Raw genomic sequence first — 16,558 nt, 5'->3', positions numbered from 1 at the left:
CATTGAGCTCAAGGCAGGAACACACCGTGGAGGGGGCGCCAGTCCTTCACAGGGTAACACACAGATTCACACAGTCGCCAATCCACTTACCAACGTGTGTTTTTGGACTGTGGGAGGAAACAGCAGCACACGCAGGAACTTAACTACATTTTAAAGTCAAATATCTTACTATTTACTCCACTAAATTATAAGAATTAATTATGTGTTCTTTAAAAGTATTCAGTGTACTTCCTGTTTTGTTCTTAACTTTCAAGAACAAAAAATCTCTCTTTAAATCGAGAGATTTCTTGAGATGGTTAAGACGATTCAACCTGTCACTAAAAAATTATATATAAAAAATGAATAACATCTCAATGATGTAAACATGTTTCAGATTTTATTTTGTATACCATTCACAGTACTGAAAGAAACACATCCCAGACCAGAACTCTGAGGAGTTCTATGAATGTAGGAGCAAGGATACTGTATTTCTTCTAAGTTTAAAAGTGTATTCAACACACAGCTGCACATTTGATTGCACAATGCATTTGCTGAATTATCATTCAGGAAATAAAATAATTAAACATGCATTATGCAAAGTTTATGATTCATTTTAATTTTTCTGTTTATTATTTCATATATGTCAAGGTCTAATATAAATAGAAAATGTGCACTAAACCTTGCAATACAAAATCCATTTTCAGAAGTTTACTTTTCCTTAGGAAATCTGCACAATATTTATCTTGGCCAGGGGCATTCAAAAAATATGAATAGGACTGTAGCTGTTTAACTATTACCTATACATCTCTTCTTACATTACCCAACTGCATTGAGTGTGTGTGTGTGTGTGTGTGTTTGGGCTTAAAACTCCAAACACACACACACACACTAAAAAAATCATTCATAATCCATTATTCATTATCAATTATTCATATTTCTGGTCATTAAAACCTGGCATTGTTTTATTTTCTTAAGGGAAATGGAATTTAGACATGAAACTTCTCCTGTTAACAAATCATCATTTACAGAGCTATTTAATTCAGTCATACTCAGCTCTTTCATGGCTTGATTCTCACAATGATAAAGTGGTACATAATCAGAGGTGTATATAGTACACACACAACTTGAGTAGAATTTAACTTTCATTCTTCTGTTTGTGGTCTAAAATAAAAGGCTTAAACTTATGAATTCAGTCGTGTGATCAATGCAGCAAAAAAATAAAATAACTGATGTTAATTACAACTAAATGTGTATATCTAAAAGGTATATGAATAAAAAATAAATGAATGTACTCATAGTATGTTTAAGTAGCATCCGTGTTACAATTTGAAAATACTCAGAAAAATATAAAATCATCAAAACTTTACTTCAGTAAATGTACATACGTAAATGCAATTATTTCCTACCCATGTCTGTAAAGATTTGTATGTAAAGGTTTTAATGACTATAAGTCTTTTTAAGCACATAAAAACATATGCTACAGTAAATAGTTTTGTATTTACAAGAATAAAACTAGGTTCATTTCATAGTCTTGGAGGCCTTGTGTAGATCTATTTGAGACTTGCAGCAAGGCATGGCTCTTTTCATGTGGGCCTTCAGGCTCTCATCCCTCAGGCCATAAATAAGGGGGCTAAGGAAGCGTGGCAGGAGAACAAAACAAAAGTAGTTGATAAAAGGAATATGCTCCTGCAACCAGGAGACATGCAGCACTATCAGGCTCTCTGTAACGGGAAAGGTGAAAGCCATCATGCTTAGCAGCAGCTGGAAGCCATGGAGAACCACCGTGTGCAGGGCTTTGCTGACAGATGCACGGTCCTGCCGCATCTTGTGGGTCTCCAAAAAAATGCGGATATACGTGAAGAAAATGACAACTGCCACCACGGCGAAGAAGAGTCCGTTCATGGCCACTTTGAACAGAGTCTGAATGGGTGAGGAATTAAGGACTGCAGTCTTGCAAAGCACTGGAGTAGACAAGACGTCCACGTCGGCCTTCAGCCGCATCAGGATGAAATCCACCGTGGGCAGGACACAACTGATGAGCCACAAGCTCAGGATGATCACCCAAATCCTCTCTGGCCTCCAGGAGATTGGACGATGCAGAGGATAGAAGATGGCCACATAGCGCTCCAGGGACATGGCGGCCAGGATGAGCGGGCTGTTCTGGAAGGTGGCAGTGGACAAGAAGAGGAGAGGGGCGCAGAAAACAATGGCGAAGTTAACACTGCCCATCACAAAGAGGAAGAGCAGCACAGATGTCAGCAGCTGCAGGGTGTCATTGACCAGCATGTAGGCAAACAGGATGTAGCGGGAGCTGTCGAAGAACTGCTTGTGTGAGGCGAAGGTGTGCAGCATCAGGAGAATACAGTAGAGGAAGATGCAGAAGAATGGTATGACCACACATACCTTCACAATGATGGACAAATTTTTGCTGGAGGTTGCATTGCCTTGAAATTCCGTCAGGTTTGGCATAGTGTCAGACCTGTTAGATATGGCATTAAATGAATAGAGAAAGTATTTGTTGCAGGTCTAAAACATGTGCACGTTTTGAATAAAAACATTTGTAATTGTGAAATACATTTCTAACAGACACAAAGATTTTCAAAGTATTTTGTTAAAACATTATAATAATAATCATACAGCATATCAAAAAAATTAATTTCAGCACCATGCATTTTACATATGAGATTAGGGTTAAACATATCAAGCAATATTAGTGTAATTCAATAGGTCGACTGTATTAAAGTACATGTAATAAATCATTTAAGCAACTACAATTTCTGATTATGTTATGATTATTAATCAGAAATGTAAATATATAAAACAAGAACTTACACTACAGTCTCTGTAAGCAGAGAAATGAAGATATGTGAAATGAATTGGCCACTTTTATAGGAACATCATAACATGAGGTAATTGGATGAAAGGTTTGTGTTGAGCATATCCTCAGGGGAAATATTAATTTCATGCCATTGTCACAACACATCGATTTTATGATCAACAATATTTTATTGCTCCCACATTCCCAGTAATGTTAATGATGAAACAGGTTTTTAGTCAGGTTAATTAGCCTTACAGGTAAGTAATTTTTGTTCAGTCACCACAGAAAAAAGAATGGGCCTAAAATTTCAGACGTCCACATATTAAAAGAATTCATATTACATTTTTAATACACTAAACGTGTATTTGCACTTATTAAAAAGTACACTTCGATGGTTTAAAATTACAGACTGTATCCATGCTGAAAGCTATGCACAATTTGCCAAGCTCTACCTTAAATAAAAAGAAATCACCAATGGACCACCTCAAACCACATATAATATTAGTGATTATCTCTTCTCATCTAAATTGTGTGTGTATGTATATATTATTAGTGATAAGTGAGTCTGGGCTGATATCAAGTACTACTTAATTATTTATTCAATTATTTTAAATACTACTTATTATTATTTAATTAATGATTAATGATTTAAGCCCCATGGTTGGGAGCCATTAAATAATGTGTAGAGTCATGATCCCACATTTGAATGCCATTAAAATATGTAGCATTTTACCTGTCCAATTTCAGATTGGAGAAGGAGGCCTCATGTTGAGTGACATTAAATAGAATCTAGGGAATTAGCTAGAATTCATTATTATTAATTAGATGTTATGCTTATTGATCCGCTGAAGGTTTCTTGGCTCTGAAATTAAATCTGATCAAAAAGTAACAATATGGACTACAGCAATACATGAGGGAGGAGGGAGATTAATACATGAGGGAATTTCTCTATAATAACTTTCCTAAATTGGATAAGCACTTACAGACAATGAATGAATAAATTAATGAACTATGTGTATACAGTATTTAAGGGTGACAATTTGAACATATATATATATATATATAGCACAGAAATCCAATAATAATAAAAATAATAATATATTTGCATATATATATATATATATATATATATGCAAATATATTTACACATGTGATGTTTAATTATTGGATTTCTGTGCTCGTCACAATTTATCCATAATGAACAACATATTTGTGCATAAGGATGTCCATAAATACACATGGTAACAGGATACGCTATAGGTCGCTTTTGATCTGTCAACTTTTCACCACCTAGTGGTGAGTTGGAACAGATGGCAAGGCAGGATGGCGGACAGACCTGGCAGGCCCAAACATGTGTTGAGGGTTTGCTGGAAGCGTATTTCAGAGGAACCTGTCAGAAAGATCTTTAACTCATACATGTGGCAGATCTTTGACTGTATCCCAGGGAGGCTGGTGATATACAGGACCGGTCATTTATATGGATACACCTTAATAAAATGGGAATGGTTGGTGATATTGACTTCCTGTTTGTGGCCCATTAGTATATGGGAGGGGGGAAACTTTTCAAGATGGGTGGTGACTATGGTGGCCATTTTGAAGTCGGCCATTTTGGATCCAACTTTTGTTTTTTCAATGGGAAGAGGGTCATGTGACACATCAACTTATTGGGAATTTCACAAGAAAAACAATGGTGTAACTTTTATTATTGTTGTTTTGGATTTCCATTATTTAAAAGTGAACCAAAGATAAGACAACAATTTTTCACTTTCCAAAAACCAGAGATTTCCTCGTCTTTGAAGAATCCTCATTTTCATAAATTCATGGACAGCACTCACATTTTTCATCAAGGGTTTCAAAACTAACGTAACTTTATTCTTTTATGAGTTATTTACAAGTTTCTGACGACTTATAAAATGTGTTCAAAGTGCTGTCCATTGTGTTGGATTGTCAATGCAACCCACTTCTCCCACTCTTCACACACTGACAGCAACACTGCAGGAGAAATGCTAGCACAGGCTTCCAGTATCTGTAGTTTCAGGTGCTGCACATCTCATATCTTCACAGCATAGGCAATTGCCTTCAGATGACCCCAAAGATAAAAGTCTAAGGTGGTCAGATCGGGAGACCTCGAGGGCCATTCAACTGGCCCACAATGACCAATCCACCTTCCAGGAAACTGTTCATCTAGGAATCCTCGGACCTGATACCCATAATATGGTGGTGCACCATCTTGCTGGAAAAACTCAGGAAACGTGCCAGCTTCAGTGCATAAAGAGGAAAACACATCATCATGTAGCAATTTCACATATCCAGTGGCCTTGAGGTTTCCACTGATGAAGAATGGCCCCACTATCTTTGTACCCCATATACACCACCATAGCATCAATTTTTTTGTTCCAACAGTCTTGGAGGGATCTATCCAATGTGGGTTAGTGTCAGACCAATAGCAATAGTTTTGTTTGTTAACTTCACCATTCACGTAAAAGTTTGCCTCATCACTGAACAAAATCCTGTTCCAATTTTTGTTTTGCCCATTCTGCAAATTCAGCGAGGATGCCCCAGAGCGGCGCATCCTCATTGAGATGCTGCAGCAGCTGGAGTTTGTAAGGGTGCCATTTGTAAGTAGCTAATATCCGCTGAAGGGATGTTCGACTGATGCCACTCTCCAGTGACAGATGACGGGTGCTACGCTGTGGGCTTTTGCTGAATGAAGCTAGGACAGCCACTGATGTTTCTTCATGCGTCCACATTTTGGCAAATCCCACACTGAACCAGTTTCAAGAAAAATCATGGCAAGCAGTTTGCTAACTGTAGTATGGGAGATGGGTGGTCTCATAGGGTGTCTTGCATTGAAATCTGCTGCAATGACCCGGTTACTGCGTTCACCAGACATCAACACAATTTCTATCCGCTCCTCACATGTTGTCCTCTGTGACATGTCAATGGCTGTAAACAAAGAGAAACTTGCAAATAACTCATGAAAGAATAAAGTTATGTTAAAAGCACCGAGCACCTTGTGAAATTCCCAATAAGTTTGATGTGTCACATGACCCTCTTCCCATTGAAAAAACAAAAGTTGGATACAAAATGGCCAACTTCAAAATGGCCACCATGGTCACTACACCCATCTTGAAATGTTTTCCCCCTCCCATATACTAATGTGCCACAAACAGGAAGTTAATATCACCAACCATTCCCATTTTATAAAGGTGTATCCATATAAATGGCCCACCTTGTAGAGTCTAAATGGGCCATATTTTGGACCTCCATTGTCATGGGGGCAATCCCTGCACTCAGTGGTGGATACCCCGGGTGAGGGAGACTGTTGAGCTGTAGAAAGAGTCTTACTGAGCTTTGCATGCTTGTGGGAGTTTGGAGGCAACACAGGAGTAGCGAAGGGCCAAGTGTATAGCAAATAATCGGGTGTGAGAGGAGTTTGGTGAAGAAATGGAAAACGACTTTCGGTCAGATTCAAGAAGATTCTGGCAAATCTTCAAGCAATTCAGGAGGGGAAAGTAGTTTTCCACCAACACTGTATATGGTGGGGGTGGGGACTGGGGACATCATTGGCAGTGGAAGGAATACTTTGAGTATCTTGTCAATCATACTGGCACATGTTCACATGTTCTGCACTTTAATGTTGTGTATTGTTTTATGTAGCACCTTGGTCCTGGAGGAATGCTATTTCGTTTCACTGTGTACTGTAAACACTGTATACTGCTGAAATGACAATAAACTTCTTGAACTACAGAGGAAGCAGAGTTTGGGGACCCCAGGGGGGGACAAGGTAGTCAGAAAACTTCTTGGTGGTAGGGCGCCGGGGGTAGATGGGTTCTATCTCAAATTCTGCAAGGCTCTGGATGTTGTGGAGCTGTCCTGGCTGACAACTCTTTGAAACATTGCATGGACATCAGGGACATTGCCTCTTGATTTGCAGATGACTGTTTTGGTTCCAACTACAAGGGAATCAGACTCCTCAGCCTCCCTAGCAAGGTCTCTTCAAGAGCCCCAGAGAAGAGAATGCAGCTGATAGTTTAATCTTGAATCCTGGACGTTCCGTCCCGTCCACTGTGGATTCCGTCCCACTTGTGGAATACTGCACCAACTGTTCACCCTCACTAGGATCCTGGAGGGTGCATGGGAGTATGCTTAACCAGTCCAACAATGTGATTTCCACCACTTGGCTATACTGAGAGATTCTGTCTAATGCCTTCTCTAGATCCACAAAGAACATGTCGATGCAAGAGGAAGTTGTCTTCCATGTATATGAATGAATAACTACTAATGACTCAAATACAGCTGTAGCCCGAGAAAAAATAAATAAATAAATATATCTACATAAATAATTGTAAGAAGCAGAACAAAGAATAAATACCTGAGCAGTAATATAGTTATGTGTTGGTTTACAATGTAATAGAAATAGTTACTTATTTGAGTGTTTGTGTGAAAAAAAACCAACAAGTTGATAGTCATTAAGCCAACCTACGTATATCAATTGTGGGGAGGAGTCCTCTGGGCATTTTGGGGGGAGGAGAAAAACGAGGGGCAGAATCGGTTTAGAGCTCCTGCTGTGAAGAAGCTTTTAGCTCAAGAGCTTTTAGTAGGTGTTTAAAACCGCCTGTTGGGAAGTCGACTAGATATCCCTTATCAGATTTTAGTATTACGGAGCGTTTTACTCGCTCGCTAGGCGGGTTGTTTTTTTTCGTTGCTCAAAGGGTTTGCGCCGAGGCTGCTAGCTGGCTAGGCTAGTTATAACTGGGCAGCGGCACTGTATGCTCTACCGAAGATGCGTTCAACACGGCTGAACGGTTGAACTGTGCTAGGTAAACCGGCGTATTTATGAGCAGGACGCTTAATTGACTGTCAAAGGTGCGGCTGGTTATGAGTGTGGCCAGGACTTTGGTGTTTCGGAGGGAAGTGCAGCAGAGGACTACAAGACTAAAGTGTCCGTCGAGTTCCAAATAGAGTGAGGCCTCCGGGATAAGTGGTTGACTTAACTCGCAGAGAGAGTGGACCTCAGGTTCTGATCTTCTATTTCAGGTACTGCCTTTGAGTTTATTTTGTTGGCTCTTTGAGTGAAGCGGTCAGTGTTTTTTTAGTTTGTTGACCACAACGCACCCCAGCAATGCTCAGGCCTGCAACGTTTGTTTTGGGTTACTTCTGAGTTGGAATATCTTAAGGGCCCTTAGAGTTTAAGGAAGGGGGAATACTTTAAGGTTATTAACCAAGGGACTCAAAACATTTATGCAATTTCTGTACGAATTCTATTGTTTTTGATTCCAATTTAGTTTATTTGATATTATTAATTTAGTAAAGTGGTCTATTCTTTTACTAATCTTTGGGTTTCTTGTTTTGATTTATAAAAAGGGATATTACTTTTGCATCTGTAGCCTTGGTGAAGTATACCATTAAGAAAACTTGGGGAAAACACTTACATGGGATGTTGAAAGAACCAAACGCTGGTTGATGATAGTTTTATATTGTGACTGGAGCGTTACATAAATGGAGGCACCGCTGGGATCCCATTAGGTTTCCAACTAGTCAAGTTTTCTTTGTAATTGTTTTGCTGTAGTTTAAGAGGATACAAATTCAATTTGTGGTAAAGCAGGTATTAGAAAACAGAATATTGTCTTTAATAGGGTTTTTTTTTGAGAGTAAAGTAATCGATTACATTTAAAATATATAAGATATCAACTCGGTACACAAAATGGAACCCTCTGTTTGTGTAGAACTTAAAGAAGATCTCAAAAACTGGTGCCGTGGGGAGGCATTAGAAGAAAAACATGCTTTATTGGTAGGTGTTCCAGAAGAGCTTAGCATTCATCAAATTGAGCAAACAGTACAGACTATCAAGTGTTTAGGACAGGTTCGTATAAGGGGCAAAACGTTTCATTCACATCTGAAAAAACTAATAGTGTTGTGTGAGTGCAGAGAGAACATAGACCCTACCCGGGTTCCAGAGGAAGTCCCTTCTTTATATGGGCTTGAGACATGGCAGGTAATCCATACGTTAGAGGAGTCCCTTCTAGCAGGTGATTTTGCCAGTAAGTTGAAGGAGCTATTGCTGTCTGAGGGGAAAACCATGGAAGATTTACAGACTATGTTTCCTACATCGCGGTCAAGAAGTGATTCTCCTGAATCAATTATTCGGGCAGTGGGAGAACTCTTAGATAAAACCATGAAACCTACTTCAGAAAGTGGTGGATACAGACGACTGCGAACCTATTCAGGTGTTTCCCCTACACCCGTAGGAGAGGAACAGTTTGAGAGCTGGCTTGAACAGGCTTCTCTGATGGTGGAGGAAAGCGGCTGCTCTGACCGAGAAAAGAGGCGGAGAATACTGGAAAGCTTGAAGGGACCTGCTTTAGAAGTGGTGAGGGCTGTGCGTATTAGTGAACCAGAAGCCAGCTCAGAGAAATATATTGAGGCTCTTGAGAATGCTTTTGGAACAGCGGAGTCAGGGGATGACTTATACTTTGCTCTACGCCTGTTACAACAGTATGCAAATGAGAAGCTGTCAGATTTCCTGACACTGGAGCAAGTTTTGGTTAAAGTGGTACAACGGGGAGGCCTTTCAGTGGAGGACATGGATCGTGTACGGCTTGAGCAGTTACTCAGAGGGGCAGTAGCTTCTGATTTAATGCTGGTTCAGCTCCGACTCAGAGAGCGGAAGAATAACCCACCAACTTTTCTCACACTGTTGAGTGAGATTCGTGCTGAGGAAGAATACGAAACATCCCGGGCCAGGCTAAGTGCATCTGCACACAGAATTCAGGCCAAAGAGCAGGTAGACAGTAAGCAGCTGGAGGTTTTAGCTTTAAAGAGTGAACTCAAGGAGCTGAAGTCTCAGTTTTCAGCTCTGTGTGAAGCTACCCCGGACATTAACAGTGATAGAAAAAGGTTTGCAGCTGTCCTCAAGGCTCCGGTGGCACAGACGGGACCTGAGCAGGAGGTGACTGCACTGCGGAAACAAGTAAAACGGTTGCAGCAGAAATTAACCACCAGGAAAGCGGTAGAGAGTGACACTCTGGCCCAAGTAGCAGCTATCGAGGCTGCTGGAAGTTCCTCTCCCACCCCAAAGAAATTCCCCAGAGATCCAGAGGACTACTTTTGCTATCGTTGTGGGGAGAACGGGCATATAGCAACTAAATGCACCCTTCCTGAAAATCACAATAAGGTCATTCAGAAATTGATCCACTGTCTGAAAAAAGATAGAGATTCCAAAGGAGAAACGTCTAGTGAGTGTGAGAGGAAGAGGGTCTGCTCAGTAAAGAAAAGTGCTATTGAGATCTGTGGGGTAAAGCAGCTGCCCAAAGGCCTGGTAGGCCCTTCATCTTTAGTGCCACTAAAGATTAATGGGCACCAGTGCAATGCTTTGTTAGACAGCGGCTCCCAGGTAACGATAATCTTTGAAAATTGGTTCTGTCAGCATTTACAGGAAGTTCCACTTCACGAAGTGTCTGGCCTAGCTGTATGGGGCCTGAGTGAAACTAGTTACCCATACAAGGGTTATGTAGTGGTTGAGATAGAGTTCCCAGAGAAGATTTTAGGAGCTACTCAGACCATTTCAGTTCTGGCTCTCATTTGTCCTGGGCCCAAGAGTCCAGATCAGACCCCAGTTATTATCGGAACTAATGCTAGTTTGTTTGATCACTTGGCCCAGTTATGCGAAGGGTCAGAAGGAGGAGACTTGGCTCACCTCTGGAAGATTAAGACTACTGAACCTACATGTAGCCTGCACAGGGATAGGGACAAGTTAACTAAAAAAGATCCAGATGACGTGGCAGGTCAGGTAAAGTGGTCAGGGCCAGGCCCACTGGAGATTAAAGCTGCTAGTAGTAACAGTGCTAGTTGTTCAGTGGAGTGGAAAGTACCATCAAGCAAGGACATACTGTTACTGGAAGTTTCTGCCACTGATCCCCTTCCATCAGGATTGTTTTTTCAACCCTTGGTAGTACCAAGCTACGCTATAGATGTTCATCACTTCAATGTGCTGTTCCAGAATGTCTCTTGTAAAGATATTGCCTTACCTGAAGGAACGGTCGTGGGTCACTTGTGTCCCTCAGATTCAGTGGCCACACCAATGAAAGTGCAACAAGAAAAGTCAGCAATAGATCCAACCGTTATTAGTTTTGGTGATTCTCCAATACCGGAAGAGTGGAAAGAGAGGCTGCGTGCCAAGTTGTCAAAGAGGGCTAATGTGTTTTCACTCCGTGAGTGGGATGTGGGGTTAGCGAAGGGAACGGAGCATACTATTCGGCTCTCAGATTCAAGACCTTTTAGGGAACGGTCCAGACGCATTGCACCTGCAGACATCGAAGATGTGAGGCGGCATCTCCAAGAACTTCTGGCAGCTGGGATCATTAAAGAATCCCACAGTCCCTATGCTTCGCCTATTGTAATTGCCCGCAAAAAGAATGGTGCTGTGCGGATGTGTATCGACTATCGCACTCTTAATAGTCGGACCATCCCTGACCAATATACCACACCATGTATAGATGAGGCACTTGACTGCCTTGCTGGAAGTAAATGGTTTTCCGTGCTTGACTTGCGGAGTGGCTATTACCAGATAGCTATGGCAGAAGCTGACAAAGAGAAGACAGCTTTTATTTGTCCTTTGGGATTCTATCAGTTTGAAAGACTCCCTCAGGGCATTACAGGAGCCCCGGCAACCTTCCAGAGACTAATGGAGAAAGCTGTAGGGGACATGAACCTTTTGCAAGTTCTTGTTTACCTTGATGACATCATAGTCTTTGGGAGGTCACTGGAAGAGCATGAGGCGAGACTTCTGAAAGTCTTGGATAGGTTGGAAGAGGCTGGGCTGAAAATTTCTTTGGACAAGTGTCAATTCTGCCAACCAAGGGCAAAGTATGTAGGACATATTATCTCAGCTCAAGGCATAGCTACTGATCCAGCCAAAGTAGAGGCAGTCACTACATGGCCTCAACCCACTAACCTGAAAAGCCTACAATCCTTTTTAGGGTTCTGCGGGTATTACAGAAGGTTTATTGCAAATTACTCCTTGATTGTAAGGCCTTCGACTGACCTCACAAAGGGATATCCTCCAACTCAACATGACCGGACGCCACACCGGGAGAAAACCCAATCCTACTACAAAGAGTCAGATCCGTTTGGGGAACGGTGGGACCAGTCCTCTACAGAGGCTTTTCAGCATATAATAAAGTGTTTGACCAACGCCCCTGTTTTAGCCTTCGCTGATCCTGAAAAGCCCTATGTGTTGCATGTGGACGCGAGTTTAAGCGGGCTGGGAGCAGTATTATATCAGGAATACCCAGAAGGACTTAGACCAGTAGCCTTTGCTAGCAGGAAGCTAAGTGCTTCTGAGCACAATTATCATATCCACCAGCTGGAGTTTCTGTCCCTCAAATGGGCGGTCGTGGACAAGTTTCATGATTATCTCTATGGGGCCAAGTTTACCGTCCGGACAGACAACAACCCACTCACATGTGTGCTGTCATCAGCTAAGTTGAATGCCACAGGCCATCGGTGGCTGGCAGCTTTGGCCACATATGATTTTAATATTCAGTATCGTCCCGGCAAACACAACATTGACGCTGATTTGTTGTCTAGGCGAGTGAACTCAGAGAACAGAGCCGGCGATTGGGAAAGCATACCATCCCCTGCGGTGAAGTCAGTGTGTCAAAGAGTTCTTCCAGAAGGGAAACCGGAGGACCCTGTCCGGTATGTAGATCAGTTGGGGGCCTCCCCAGATTGCATTCCTGAGGTGTATGCCTTTCCTACTAACCTAGAAATGGGTCCATTGGAACAGCTGAGCAAGGCTGACTTAATGAAAGCCCAGAAGGAGGATGTTGCCATCGGAATAGCTTACCAAGCCGTAAGGAATGGTACCTGGCCAGAAGTAGGTGGTAACCTAAAGGCAGAGATTATACGGCTGAAGCGGGAGCGGGAGAGACTAATAATTAAGGATGGCCTTCTTCTCCGAGTTGCTAAAAAATATACAGGAGGGGACATGCAGCAGTTGGTGCTTCCCATGGAGTACAGAGAGTCTGTTCTGAAGTCTGTACATGATTGTTCAGGTCACTTGGGGGTAGAGCGTACTTTGGCGTTACTGAGAGCTAGGTTCTATTGGCCTAAGATGTCTGGAGATGTAGAACAGTACATTGGAAATTGTGGTGTGTGCATCACCTGTAAGAGTTCTAGTCCACGAGCAGCTCCTTTGCATCACATAGTAAGTTCAGGGCCTATGGACTTGGTTTGTATAGACTTCTTGAGTATGGAGCCCAATTCCAGGGGATTTGCCAATGTGTTGGTTGTGACTGATCATTTTACTCGTTACGCACAAGCTTTTCCTACAAAAAATCAGAAAGCTCTCAGAGTAGCCAAGGTCCTGGTTGACAAGTTTTTCTTGCACTACGGGTTACCTGCCCGCATACATTCAGATCAGGGTCGAGATTTTGAAAGTAAACTGATTAAAGAACTCCTGACTTGCATGGGAGTACGGAAGTCGAGAACAACCCCTTACCACCCCCAAGGCGACCCGCAACCTGAGAGGTTCAATCGGACCTTGCTTGCCATGTTGGCTACTTTAGACCCAGATAAAAAACGTGAATGGAGTCAGCACATCGGGTATCTTGTCCATGCCTATAACAGCACTAAATGTGATGCCACAGGGTATTCCCCCTATTATTTGATGTTTGGGAGGGAAGCGAGACTCCCAGTGGATTTATGCTTTGGGACGCAGGTGGAGAGTAGCTGCCAGATCACACATTATCAATATGTTTCCAGACTGAAGGAAGACCTGGAGAAAGCCTATAAGTTAGCCTCAGAGACCGTCAATAAGAACCATGCTAGAAACAAGAGGCTCTATGACCAAAGAGTGAGGTTTCAGTCTCTGGGTGTTGGAGACAGAGTTCTATTACGGAATCTTGGACTTAGGGGCAAGCATAAGCTACAGAGCCGTTGGAGTCCTGTACCTTATGAGGTGGTTGAGAAGTTGCCCCATCTACCGGTTTACCGGATAAGACCAGAAGGAGAAAAAAAGGGATTGAGAACTATCCACAGAGATCATCTCTTACCCATGGGACAATTAGTGAGACTACCAAAAAAGAATGAAAATGAATTCCAGTTGGTTTGTAGACGGAGGCTACGGACTCCAAAACCCTCTGACTGCAGAGAGCAGTCAGACCAAGATAATGAGAATTCATCGTCAGAAGTAGAGTATGGATCAACATGCCAGTTCTATGGGTCCCATCTTGAACAGTTGATGCGAGGCAGACAGTTTTCAGGGGATACCAGAGTTGAAATGCCTACCCGAGAGAGGACGCCGTCGTGTGAGGATAATAACAGCTGGATGGATAGACCCTTCCAGCTGGAACAGGACTCCCCTGCTGTCGAAATTTCAACTGAAGGGGATGGTCAGATTAGGTGTTCATCAGATACAGTCTCTGATTCGGAGGAAGATCAGATACAAGAACCAGTAGGTCCTAAAAGGAAAGTCAAGCCAGTGGCTAGACTTACTTATGATGAACTGGGAATATCTAGGGACCAACCACTGACTATAGTACACAGAGGAGTTGTTATTCAAATAGGCCACACAAAGGGGGAAAAGACCTAGACAAGAATATAGGTACTAGTTTGATTTGAGATAGCCATTATGGGTCTGATGAGGACATTCAGACAGTTCGCAAGTGGGAGAGTGTAGCCCGAGAAAAAATAAATAAATAAATATATCTACATAAATAATTGTAAGAAGCAGAACAAAGAATAAATACCTGAGCAGTAATATAGTTATGTGTTGGTTTACAATGTAATAGAAATAGTTACTTATTTGAGTGTTTGTGTGAAAAAAAAACAACAAGTTGATAGTCATTAAGCCAACCTACGTATATCAATTGTGGGGAGGAGTCCTCTGGGCATTTTGGGGGAAGGAGAAAAACGAGGGGCAGAATCGGTTTAGAGCTCCTGCTGTGAAGAAGCTTTTAGCTCAAGAGCTTTTAGTAGGTGTTTAAAACCGCCTGTTGGGAAGTCGACTAGATATCCCTTATCAGATTTTAGTATTACGGAGCGTTTTACTCGCTCGCTAGGCGGGTTGTTTTTTTCGTTGCTCAAAGGGTTTGCGCCGAGGCTGCTAGCTGGCTAGGCTAGTTATAACTGGGCAGCGGCACTGTATGCTCTACCGAAGATGCGTTCAACACGGCTGAACGGTTGAACTGTGCTAGGTAAACCGGCGTATTTATGAGCAGGACGCTTAATTGACTGTCAAAGGTGCGGCTGGTTATGAGTGTGGCCAGGACTTTGGTGTTTCGGAGGGAAGTGCAGCAGAGGACTACAAGACTAAAGTGTCCGTCGAGTTCCAAATAGAGTGAGGCCTCCGGGATAAGTAGTTGACTTAACTCGCAGAGAGAGTGGACCTCAGGTTCTGATCTTCTATTTCAGGTACTGCCTTTGAGTTTATTTTGTTGGCTCTTTGAGTGAAGCGGTCAGTGTTTTTTTAGTTTGTTGACCACAACGGACCCCAGCAACGCTCAGGCCTGCAACGTTTGTTTTGGGTTACTTCTGAGTTGGAATATCTTAAGGGCCCTTAGAGTTTAAGGGAGGGGGAATACTTTAAGGTTATTAACCAAGGGACTCAAAACATTTATGCAATTTCTGTACGAATTGTATTGTTTTTGATTCCAATTTAGTTTATTTGACATTACTAATTTAGTAAAGTGGTCTATTCTTTTACTAATCTTTGGGTTTCTTGTTTTGATTTATAAAAAGGGAAATTACTTTTGCATCTGTAGCCTTGGTGAAGTATACCATTAAGAAAACTTGGGGAAAACACTTACATGGGATGTTGAAAGAACCTAACGCTGGTTGATGATAGTTTTATATTGTGACTGGAGCGTTACACAGCCAAATACTAAATGGTACAAATCATTTTGTTAATTCATAATGGTCCTAAGAACAGAAAGTGATTACTTACAGTCTCAAATTCGCACAACAGTGGATAAAAAAGTGTTTGGTATTATTGGTTTTAGGCGGAGAAACACTTTCACTTGTTTTAGTGTGGCGAGTATGTTCATTAGTCTCCTAGCAAAGGGGCATGTGTGTCAAGCAGAGAGCTGTGCAGAGCATGGAGATTTGTTCAGGCACATTAAGGTTTTATTCACAAATAAAGCAAAAGGTAAGGTAGATTTTCATTATGTAGTGAAATAAAAATATATTTAACTTTGAAATGTAGTGGAGTTAAAGTAAAAAGCCGCCCAAAATGGAAATACATCAGTAAAGTACAAATATACTAAAGTACAGCAATGAATTACATTTACTTTGTTACTGTCCACCACTGTTTAAACATAATCTACATTTTATTATAAGGGCGGCACATGGTGCTGAAAGTAGTGTTGCTGTCACACAATTCATTCCGGGGTCCTGGGTTAGATCCTTAACTTTCAGTCATTGTTCTTGTGGAGTTTTATGTGTTCTCCCTGTGTTTGTGTGGATTTTCTCCCTGCGTTCTATTTTCCTCCCACAGTCCAAAACACATGGTTCTAGGTGGACAAGCTAATCAAAATGTCCATAGGTGTGACTGTGTGGTTCCTCACTTGTGACTCTGGGTAGGTTTCGGAAACACCACAACCCTGAACAGGATGATGTGGTTACACAAATTGTGAGTGCTAAATATCATGCTAGTGATGGAATCCTATTTTCCTTGTATTCACTATCAGAATCTGGTTTGTTTATATTACTGCACTGCAATTAGAGGTCAGATGAAAGGGGGAAATTAGAAGTGGCATT

The 16,558-nt window shown here is 41.8% G+C and overlaps 1 protein-coding gene across 1 annotated transcript; it reads right to left on the bottom strand.

Moving 5' to 3' along the window:
- Positions 1-1,497: 1,497 nt before the first annotated feature.
- Positions 1,498-2,448, bottom strand: LOC136664411 (odorant receptor 131-2-like). Its single transcript, XM_066641624.1, has one exon. It carries the CDS (start codon positions 2,446-2,448, stop codon positions 1,498-1,500), a length of 951 nt encoding a protein of 316 aa, XP_066497721.1.
- Positions 2,449-16,558: the final 14,110 nt, after the last annotated feature.

This window comes from Hoplias malabaricus, chromosome 1 (assembly GCF_029633855.1).
Source record: "Hoplias malabaricus isolate fHopMal1 chromosome 1, fHopMal1.hap1, whole genome shotgun sequence".
Taxonomy (NCBI): Eukaryota; Metazoa; Chordata; class Actinopteri; order Characiformes; family Erythrinidae; genus Hoplias; species Hoplias malabaricus.
Note: the sequence above shows the minus strand (reverse complement) of the source record. Positions and strands in the feature narration are given on the sequence as shown.